The 11,229-nt window shown below is 42.1% G+C and overlaps 1 protein-coding gene across 5 annotated transcripts in view; it reads right to left on the bottom strand.

The window, feature by feature from the left end:
• Positions 1-3,270: 3,270 nt before the first annotated feature.
• BRINP3 (BMP/retinoic acid inducible neural specific 3) overlaps positions 3,271-11,229 on the bottom strand; it is a 208,498-nt gene continuing 200,539 nt past the window's right edge. For all 5 annotated transcript variants that reach the window (XM_048312900.1, XM_048312902.1, XM_048312904.1 and 2 more), the window contains one exon: positions 3,271-4,748. In XM_048312900.1, the coding sequence (XP_048168857.1) occupies positions 3,632-4,748 (1,117 nt within the window). In that variant the 3' untranslated portion in view covers positions 3,271-3,631. The remainder of the gene's footprint in view (positions 4,749-11,229) is intronic.

The following is an 11,229-nucleotide window of genomic DNA, read 5'->3' as shown; positions in this document are numbered from 1 at the left end:
ATCAGTCTGGGAAACCTAATTCTGGTTCCCAGGTAGTGATCAGGTACCCCATCCTTACTGCAGTCTCTTCCCACGATAGAATTTCTAGATATTAACTTGGCTCCCACACTACAGACATGATCTGAACTGGATTTGCTTGGAAAAGAGTGTTAGAAGGGTTTTGTGCCAGAGAAGCCTTCACTTAAGCAAGATGATGACTGTTCTCTAATTAATAACTATCTGGATATCAACCCTGTAGTCACTAGAATTTGTTCTGAATATTGTCCTGGGTTGTCATGATGCCATTCCATGGGTACAGGTACACAGGCAGTGACAGGACAAGGGCGAGTGCCTTTAAACAGAAGAAGTGTAGGTTTAGATTAGATATTGGGAAGAAATCCTTCCCTGTGAGGGTGGGCAGGCCCTGGCACAGGGTGCCCAGAGAAGCTGTGGCTGCCCCTGGATCCCTGGCAGTGTCCAAGGCCAGGTTGGATGGGGCTTGGAGCTACCTGGGCCAGTGGAAGGTGTCCCTGCCCATGGCAGGGGGTGGAATGGGGTGAGCTCTAAGGTCCCTCCCAGCCCAAACCAGTCTGCATTTCCATGATTCTGTGATTCTCCATTACCGTAATTTCCTTGGTTTGGTTTTTTTTTCAGTTTATGATGGCAGGTAATAACAGCATTGGTGAATGCCAGCAGGAAGCACCAGGATCTGATCACTCCAAATATTATCTGCAGTGCCCAGATGGAAATGAGCACACGTGGATGTAGCCACAGTTCTTCCTCCTCCACCATTGGGTTCATATCTTATTACAAAACTTTCTTATGGATCAAGTCATTTCCTGATTTGACTTACCCAGACTTGCCTTTTTTTTTAAAAAGCATCCCGAAGTTCTTTTTTGAGAACACATAAAGATTCCAATTGGAAAAGATGCCAAAAGGGAAATACCATGGTCTCCTCTTTGAGAACCAGATAAACCTGTGCCTTTTTTTTTCTCACTATATACTTGCAGGGTTTTTCCTATCATATTTATCTTTCTAGAATCCAGTTCTGGTAAAATAGAAACTCTCCCTACTCCATGAGCCTACAGGTTCCAAAATCCAAAACTAGTCCGTGACTAGTGACCTAGGAAATCTGGCACAAAGCTAGTGGCTTCCACTAGTCCAGTCCAACACAATGAACATGCTGTGTAATTATTTAATGATGTCTCACTTTTGGGGCTTCTTCTGATCTGGACCTTCTATTAGGGACATATTTGTGCACAGTGAAGAACTTTAAATCTTGGCAGAGAAAGATATGCAGAAAAAAAACCCAAACCCAACTCAGCCAAAAAAGCAAAAACAGTCATAGGGGAAAATTTTAAGCAGGAGGGTGAAAGGTGTGGGGGGAGACGCCTCAGATCATTTACTGTGACAATTGGTGTTTTTCCTTAGTGAAGAGAAGCAAATGCTTCATCATGGCCCACACTTCCATCGTAACTTTTACTTTCTATAAGCAGGAGAGGAATTTTATTTTTGCTTTTTGTTCATTTTATAACATCAGAGTCTTTCATTTGTTTGAACAGACTACACAACGTACTGAGCAGCAAAATCCAACTATCTAATTTTGCAAGTTATAGTTGCCAAAGACATAAAAAAAGAGCAAAAGAAAGACTTGAAGATGAAAACAGGAACACTGACAATTTTAACTGGGAAGATCTTATTAATGCAAGAGCAAGCCAAAATCTGGACATGTAGAAGAGGGGCTGAGATACATTATTTATCAGCAGAAGAAAGCTGTCAGAGGAAAACAAACAGGAATTCATCTAGAGGTTAATTCCTCCAGAAAAAAAAAAAACCACGCTAATTTTAGTTCTGAGTGACTTCTTAGTATACAAAAGGTCTGAGGAATTATCCAAATGGGTGGCAGTGAAATAGTAAAGCAGATAAATATTTATTGAAGTCAGGAGAGACAGGAATCACTAAGGAAAATACTTCCCCTAGCTTTCTAAAGAGTTTCTGCCCTTGCATTTCACCTTGTCTACATTCACTGATAAGGCGTGGCCTCCCCTGTGCTGCTGGGGTCTTGCTGGAAGTGAGGAGTGCACCTTAAGCTCAGATTAGGCTAAACTCAAAAGGCATTGTAATATAACAAATCGAAATGAATGAAGTGAATTTCACTGAAGTGAATTGAAGTCTGGCTGAACTAAAATTGTGCACGAATGTTTTTTGCTTTCTGTGCTTGCCCATAAAATGATGGGGTTTTATGTAATTCTTACCCATTTAAAAAACATAAACTGACTTTTAAATCTGTGATCCAGATTCAGACTGGATGTAAGGAGGTGCTACCGAACCACTTTGTATCAATTTCCTTCATTTTACCCTGTATTTACTAACAAGGACTTCTGGCAGTCCAGCCATTTGTTCTGCTCTCTTGCAAGAGGCAGCAAAAGCTCCTGCTGTCTCAGATGTGCTTTTTTTCTGCTGGGATGTGTCAAGTAGCAAAGAACCTAATTCTGATCCACAGCCATTCACATTTAATTAGTTTCGGTAACTGATCTTGTTTCATTAATAATTTGCACTGTCAGCTTTATAAACTGGATTTCAATGGCTGTCCTGTATCTGTAAAAGGGGATATGTTTTAAAAACTGAAAAACCTTGCACTGAAAATAATGGGAAAAAGTACCCACCTACTAAACAGCAGCATTGGCAGGGAAATTTTTAACATTAATTTGAATCTAAGCAGCATGGTTGCACTTAGGTGAGCAGTTCAGAACAGAGAATTCTGAATATTATAGTGCATGTATTTGGGAGGAGTCAATGTGTGCTCATGCTCGATTCTCTTGGTAAATATGCAAAGCAAAGGATCAGGGGGAGACTTCTGAAAAGCATTTTGGCTGGAAAAGATTGTTGCTTTTGTGACAGGGGTAATATCATTTGCAAAGACAGCCTCTCACCTGTCTCCTGTAGAGCTAATGCAGCCTTCCACCGCTGTGCATCCCACAGTTCCAACCTCCTGCCCATCCTAAAACACTCCATGGGATCACTCTGATGCCTGGGTGTCACATCAAGCACCTTGGGAAGGACAAGCCTCAGGTGGAGCATGTAAAGCATCGCTACAGTTGTCACTTCAGGCCAGCATGAACACTTAGATCCACATCCTAAAAATAAAAAATCCTATGGCTTTGACTTTTTGACAGTTTCTCCCAAAATCTGGAGTCAATCTCTTCTCTTTACCTACCCCTCCTGAGTTCAACACACACAAAAGTGTATCAAAGTTACTACTTTTGTGTAAGAAAAGAGAATCCCACAGCGTTTCTTTGTAATAACTGTTCAGCTACAAAATTTTATTGGTCTCCTTCTATGTTCCCTCTAGAGGATGTAATGCACAAAAGCATTGCCACGGAACATATAAAATTACAAATGAAATTTATTGTAAAAAGTAGAATGTCTTCTAGACTGGTGTCAGTATTTATTTCATTCATAAACCAAAACTGCAGGTATAATATATTCATTTTCAGCAAGTTCATGTGTGTAAATTGCCATCCAACAGTATTGACTGATATAAGACAGATATTGAAAAGACAATTTAAATTTACTCTTCCAAACATAAACTGTTCCACAAAAGCACTGTAAAAACTCCTTCAAGGTTTTGTGTTGTGCTTCACATTTATGGTTAACTACATAATTTGGTTGTGTCATAATCCACTGTGTTTGGCAATTTGGCATTAAAGGCCTGCAAAGCAGATTGGATCCTCACCACTTCACTGGTAGACAGCTTGAGTCTATGACGGAGCAAGCAAGAGAAGAGGTCCAGACGACGTTGGCCGGGTGGAGAAAGTTTATTTACACGATCCCGAATCTCTAACAGCTGCAAAAGTGCTGAGTCCTGTGAGCCCTGAGTGTAGGGGTAGTCCAGCTGCAAAATCAAGTCTCGAATCGCTTCTGGGTCGAAGTGCATGCTGTAGCCAAACACTTGGATGTTGTTGATTTTCATGTAGCCCAGATTTCTTGAGGGATCAATAAATTCCAGGGGTTCATAGTAGATGCTCTCGTTGCCATTTGGACCATTTGACTTTATTCGACTCCTCAAATAGATGTGCACGGTTTCAAAAAATGTCTTCCACTTGTTCCCCAGAGTCAGCGTCCAGTTATAACACTGAAGGGGTAAGTCCAGTTTAGTCCGCTCCCAGTCTGGGAAATTATTTTCATTCACAGGCATAAACCAGCTCTCAGAGTGGCTGCCCCCAAAAGGGTTGATATAAACAGCAAGGACGGGCTCTAAGGTGCTGTTCTTAGTCAGGCAAATTTGAAGAGAGAGGCCCAGTATCATATGGACCAGGCTGGACTTGTACTTGTTGCTCTTAAGAGTCAGGAGCATCCGCTTGCGCCACGAGGGGTCGAACCAGCTGTTGAGGCGCATGTCGTTGCTGATGAAAATGGCGTGGACCTCGATCCTCCGGTCCGTCTTCTGCAACAAGTACTTCATTTCCAGGTCCTGCAGGTCCGTCTCGAAGCCGATGTAGTGCTCGGTGGAGTCGGCCACCTCGGGCTTGCAGAGCCCCTGGCTCAGCATGTAGCCGGCGTTGCAGCTCCCGCAGCGCGTGCGGTTGTCGGGGGCACAGCTCAGGCACGCGGGGCCGTCCCCGACCGTGCAGGGCAGGAACCCCTGGCAGGCCACCTGGTCATTGGGGCAGGTGCACGTGTGAGTCTCTTCAGAAAAGCTTCCCAGGAGCCCGTTCTCGTTGCAGTAGAGAAACGACTGGATGCGGTTGAGCCAATAGTTGGAAGACCTGCAACGTGAAAATAACTTATTTTAACAAAGAGAGACCTGTACACAACAAACACATACCTTGTTATGTTTCATCAGAAAGAGAAAAATAAGGCTGGTTTTAGTGTCAGATTAAGGTATGATAGCATCTGCTGTCAGATAGATACAGGTATAAATTGCCCCCTTAACAATGCAAAATCACCAAAGAAAAGTTTCCTTATAAACCCACGGGCATGACAGGAACATTTGGTTTATGTGTTTGCTTTCTCTGGGTCTCTGTCAAGGAAGCCTGACAAAGAGCCATTTTCTGTAATCGTCTTCAGATTAACATCTTGAAATCCTATGCAGCTGAGATTATTTTTGTGTATTCTATTTGACCAAAGAAGTGCTTTGGGTGTATCTAAGTGTCCACAACTCTACTGTCCCTCTATTCTATTATGAAGCTGGTTTTTTTTCACTGGCTTGAACTGCACTGATTTATAGACAGTGAGCCAAAATTCTTTCCTAGAACAGCAATACTTCCCTGCTCCCCACCTACAGAGATTCTTCAGATAACTTCCAGCACTACAGAATCTCTACAGGATCTCTACATGCACGAGCATGCTGTGTTTACTTTTCATCTTTGGGGACAAAATGAAATGATCACTTTAATGTTCTTCTTGTCATCTCAGTTTCACTAGGAGCAACAGTTAATACCCTACATGACACTGGGAAAACATACTGAAACCAACAATTTAGGCTGATGAGGCACAGTCACTAGAAGAAAGACAATGGGAGCAGAAGAACTACATGGAAAAATGATCTTCTTTCTTTGCATTTTTCAGCTCCTATTGTTCCCAGCAATGCACGGTTTAAAGAACTTGTTTTGCCTGCTGCAGTCAGATCTATTGTTGCCACATGAATTATTATAGTTGTACAGCTTCTTCCCCTTTCATTACATTGTTTTGGAGAAAAAATGTAAGAGCCTCATTTACTCCTGACTTACTTCTAAGTCACATCTGAATTTGTCTCAAGGAGAAATCCATGGCATCTCAAAGCCTGATTTTTTAGAAACATGAAAATAAAGTTCAGTAAAAAAACTACATCATTTTACACTCTGGTGGCATCTTAAATCTTCCTAATTTTTCCCTTTTTTAGGGCAGGAATTTTGGTTGTTCAGGGTTGGGGGCTTATATGCCTATAGCTCTAGGTATGTTCCAGAAGCACAAGTAAATACAATAACATGCACAACATAAGCATTCCTTATCATTATTCTTCTTTGTGCTTATTTGAAAGTCAGAGTCAAGCAAAAGCATTCTGGCCAGTTTATTCCTCTGTTTCCTGGTTAAAAATTACAATGTCCGTTCTGCGAAGAAGGTCAAATCTCACAAAATAAAAGTCACCCCAAAACTAAGACCTTGAAGCTGTCCCGGGTGGAATGGGAAGTCCCTGTGTGTTTTGTATGGGTTGTTTTGACAGCAGCCTGGGGCTGTCCCAGCCAGACCAGGTGTGTGGGACCCCGGTGCCCATTCTGGGCTGAACTCTCCTGCCAGCCTGGGTCTCTCAGCTCTGTTTGCTGCCATAACCCCATGGGCACCACAGCAACCAAAACAGAGCAGGTCCTTTCCAAAGGAGGGAAACCAACCTCTCAAAGGCCTCTCATTGCAGCTTCTCCCTAATCCTTTGTGCTTCTCTGTGCTTATTTAAGAATTGATGCTGAGTCCCGAAAGCTACTGGAGGTAAGGTACAAAAGTGTGGTATATTTACTTTAAGCCTTTGGCTAATGCCATTTGCTTCACAATGGCCTTCATAAAGGCTTATGATTTAGCACACTGGACAGAAAACTGGGCAGATTCCAAGGCTGTACCGTTTGCATTTTAATCTCCAAGTTTTCTGCTGGTGTTGTTACTACCAGGGGGTACCACATGACCACTGATGTCGACTGGGTTTGTAACTGTGACTTTTAGCAGCTTCTTCCGCTTCTGTTGGGAACAGAAGTGTCCATGCCTTTGAAAAGTTTTGTTACATATCAGGAATGCATTTCCAGAGCACATTTCGGGAAACCTCTTTTTACATAGAGCAGCTCTGAGCTTCCAGCTGTGGTTTTGAACTCACCTCAGTAGAGGATAAACAGCTGAAGAGATTTTCTGAGTGAAGTTTTGCATGTTGCTTTATTGAGGTGGATTGGGTGTCACTGGAATGGTTTTGTCAGCAAGGCACAGTGGTGTTCTCTGGGGGAAGAAGCCACAGCTGGGTCCACAGAGTTTCAGCTGGTTCCAGCCAGATGTTCTTATCTTGACTCAAAAGCTCTTTTACCTTATCTCCTTCTCCCCTCCTACCGAATGCAGTGAATGAGAGAGTGGCTGGGTGTGTGGGAGCAGTGATAAACCCACCACACAAGAAAATAATTTCCAGCTTTAAGTTGATCCCTTTTGTGTTTCATGTACCCTCTCTTCCTCTTAGATCTAGTCAACAGCATTACAATTTTTCATATTTATATATGACAATACTACTTATAATTATTTGGCACTGAAACAAGTCAAAAAGTGCTCTGCACATCAGTTTTTTTCATATAGGAGAGGTTTTGTGAGGGAACTCCTGCATGGTTGGCTGGGAAAAGTATCTGGAATGCAGGCTGCACTAAGCAGAGAAAAAAGTGAAAACTATGGCATTACTTCAGAGTGGAGTAGAGAATGGAACTGGGAACACAGGGAAGGAATTCTCCCAGTCAGCAGGGGTGGCTGGAAGAGGGACAGCTGGTGAGGAATTTGGCACTCTCGGAAGAGCATTTTCTACTGTTGGAATAAGCCTACTTAAACCAGCAGCATTAATTTACTGGCAAGGGTTGATTTGATTTGGGTTACTCACTTTTCCAGCCACATGGTGTTTAAAACATTTTTTTTTCTTTAGTAATGATGCAATCTACTGTTTCCATGATTGTGAGGAGCAAAATCTTTAAGGTCACTTCTTTTCTGTTCTTTTTCATTTTTAATCAGCCCACCTTCCTCCTTTTATTCTGTTAGGGATTAGAAGCAGCAGTTTAAAAATCTGCATGAAATTACAAGCTGCACAATTAAGTAAGTTTCTTTCTATAAATTAGTTATATTGTTTGTAAGTTAGCATCTATCTTATTAAAACAGCTATGTCTTTGATGATTAGCAGTTGCAAAGAGGTCAACAACTTTAGAGGGAAGGAGGTTATCTCCTTATTCCAAGGAAGTTCAAAACAATAACATTCTAATATTATTGCCTTGTTTTGATTTCCTTTTACCTGATTTTAACCAGAGAGGTTTCAAGAAGAATCTGCTTATACTTCTCTTTGATTAGTTAACAAATATAGTCTATTTAAAAAAATAAAATCTACTTCCTTATTTAACTGCTTGTTTTAAAATTATTCATTAAGGAATACTGTTACTCTTTGTAAATTCATTGCTTCCAGTAGAGCAAATTAAATGAATTATGTGAAAGTACATAAAATGCCAGCGATACCTACTTTATTTAAGCCACTCATCCTTAATTGGATAAATTCACACTGGCATGTCATTATGAAATCATCCTTTTTCTCCTAGAAATTAAAGATCAGATAAATTCTGGACCCTGCAGACACGGGAAAGGTTTGATTGGAAGCAGATGCATCCTGCAGGTCAACACCTGGCTGAGCAGCTGATGCAGTTGAGGCTCCCACAGCCACTCTGAGGACGGTGGCAGCTGGGGACAGAGGGGGTTTCAGAGAAGATGAGGGGTGACATCTCAAGTGCCAGACTTGCTGACCCCGTGACAAGGGCTTCAAGTATGGTTAGCTTGGGGCTGGAGGTCTAATGGGGGCTGGGGAATAAAGCATCCAGGGAGAGAGGCTTTTCAGTGTGGTTTGCAACTGCATCGTCCACTTGGAACGAGATGATCTTTCGGTCCTTTCCAACCCAAAGCGTTCCGTGGTCCTGTGACTCGTTCTGTGCAGAAAGTGGTACACCTAGGGCCCCTTCTCTGTGCCTGGACATGGATTTGGGTGGGAAACAGGCAGATTTGGGCACACTTCCAGTACTGTGACTTCCTTGATATCACAGAGTTGTGGTGGGTGGACAGAGACTCTTTGGTGCAATCATCTGGAAGGGGAACAACTGCACTCCCCACAAAAAGAAGACTACAGACCTAAAACTTCACTGCTGAATGAGCAATGGACTGGTCAGGATCTCAAGGGCAGGGATGAGAACAGAGGCCAGTGAGAGGGACACTGTCAGAACCTGTTACACACCATAAGAGCAAAGAAAATGGATGAAGCCTTCTGTAACCAACTGGAGAAAGCAACATGACCACAGGTGCTGAACTTCAGGGGGACTTCAACCATTCCAGCACCAGTGCCAGTGTCAGGCAGGGTAACATGACAGGACACAGCTCCAGGAAATGCAGTCAGAATAAATATTTACGCGGCAGAACAGGGCAGTTGCTCTGCTGGGGCTGCTGCTCCTCAGTAGGGACAAAGGGGTTGAGGACGCGAGAGCTGGTGGCAGCCTTGGCTGCTCTGACTGCACAGTGGGCAATTACCAAGCCTGAAGGAAGTGAGGGAGGCAGGAAACAGAACAGTTATCCTGTTGTTCAGGAGAGCAGCCCTTATCTGGGAATTAGTGCAGGGAATGAGCAGGTCAATCTCATGGTGAAGAAGACCAAGGGCAGTAGTGATGTCAACAGGGGGAGGGCAGAAAGTATTCCCTGAAGTTTGGTCCTTGTGGGATGGCTTGGTACCTCATCCCCACCACAAATGCTCTCTACATATCCCAGTGCTCCTTTGCCTTTATTCAGTTTTTCACATATTTTATGTTCTCACGGTGTTAACGGGGGACTGGTGACAAAGGCTGCTTATCTCGAGCAGTTCCTTCTTGTTTATAGAAGTCAATGAAAAAATTAAGGCAATTAGCCCTGAGCGAGGCTTGGAAGAGCTCTTCAGTTATTCTTTTAACAAAAAAATTTATTATTATTTGATTTGGAAAATTACATATGCTGGCCTGATTAGTTAGTTTTCCAAAGACTGGGATGTAGAACCAGCTTCCAAACCTAGTGAAAGCAGCAAGAACATTCCCAGTCACTCTACTGAGGTTCAAATAAAAACTGAATGCTTGAAATACCCGTGCCTTCCTCATCATGCAAAATTACGTGATAATTTACAATTAAGAGCTATTTCTAGTGATTCATACACTTGAAATCACAACCTTACTGCAGAAGTAAAGTGATTTTTAGTTTGATTAAACATGATACTTGGTAAGTATAGGATACTTGTCAAATTATATAATGAATTACACCTTCCTGGAAACTGTTTGGAATTTTTTAAAACTTCTTTTGTTTATTGATATCAAGTCATTGAAATCAACCTTTCAAAACCAGCACAAAAGTACCGAAGAAGTGCTAAGACTGAACAGAATTTCTATGAAAACACGAATATTGATTGATTATCCTGTTAGTAGAAAACCTGTTGTCTTGGTAGGAAATAGATCATCGAGCTGCTGCTCTGAGTTATGAACACTGAGCCAGGTGACCCATCCAAAGCCCAAACTCCTGCCTTTTAGCTAGGACCCCCAAACTCAGTCTCTGTTATTCTGGGGTTTGAATCTCACCAGTGACTGCAAAGAGCTCCTGCTCACACAGATCACGTCTCTCACAGAAGAACAACTCCTCCCTCCTTATTGAACTCGTCTGATCAAATATGTGAATATGAAAGCACCTAGTGGTGCACGACAATATTCCACTAATTTTCTCAGTCCTTAAAATTTACCTGGAAACAGATTGCTAACTAATTCTGGTTCAATAACAACTCCAGCTCCAACTCCTCGTTTCCTGCTCTGCTACTAGCTCAGGCTACTGTTGCAGGATGAAGAGACTCCCGCTGGTAAATCTGCTGCCATATAAACTGCACCAGCTTTCAGCTGGAATGCTTGCAGGGTAAGGAAAGCCTGCCAGATAATCTCACTTTTACACAAGCACGGTAAAAAATATGGTAATCCCAGGGAAGTTAATGCAGCAATTAACATCAGCCAAGCTTCTGAGGAGAATCTCAATGAGAAACACAAATCATAATTCTAAAGTGCATTTAAAATATTTTGCAATTCTTTTTCTTGCTATGAAAAAAACTTTACTTAAAAACAGAATTATTTTTACTGGAGCAGTTGCAAGCTTAATCAAGACCATGTGCCTACTCCTGTTCAGCACACTGTAACATTAAATGTAAGAACAAAGCACTGTGGTCACCCTATAGAATAGCTGGAGCCAGTATTTAATCATGATATGACACTTTTACCTCCTTCTCTGCCTCACTAAGTGCTTAACATCTGTTGTACATCAGATGGCTCAGTAGCAGATGATGAGTACTCAGTGAGGCAGATGCTAAGTAAAAAAATGAAGACAATTTAACAAGAAGAGGAGAGGCAGTAAAATACCCATTACCTATTTTCCCTTCCTTTGGAGGCCAAGTCCAGTATAAATCTGTGAGACAACAACATCAACACCAAATGCACTTACAGACATCTCTGCAATGTC

Source organism: Corvus hawaiiensis, chromosome 9 (genome assembly GCF_020740725.1).
Source record: "Corvus hawaiiensis isolate bCorHaw1 chromosome 9, bCorHaw1.pri.cur, whole genome shotgun sequence".
NCBI classification, from domain to species: domain Eukaryota; kingdom Metazoa; phylum Chordata; class Aves; order Passeriformes; family Corvidae; genus Corvus; species Corvus hawaiiensis.
This window is presented reverse-complemented; position numbering and strand designations above follow the sequence as displayed.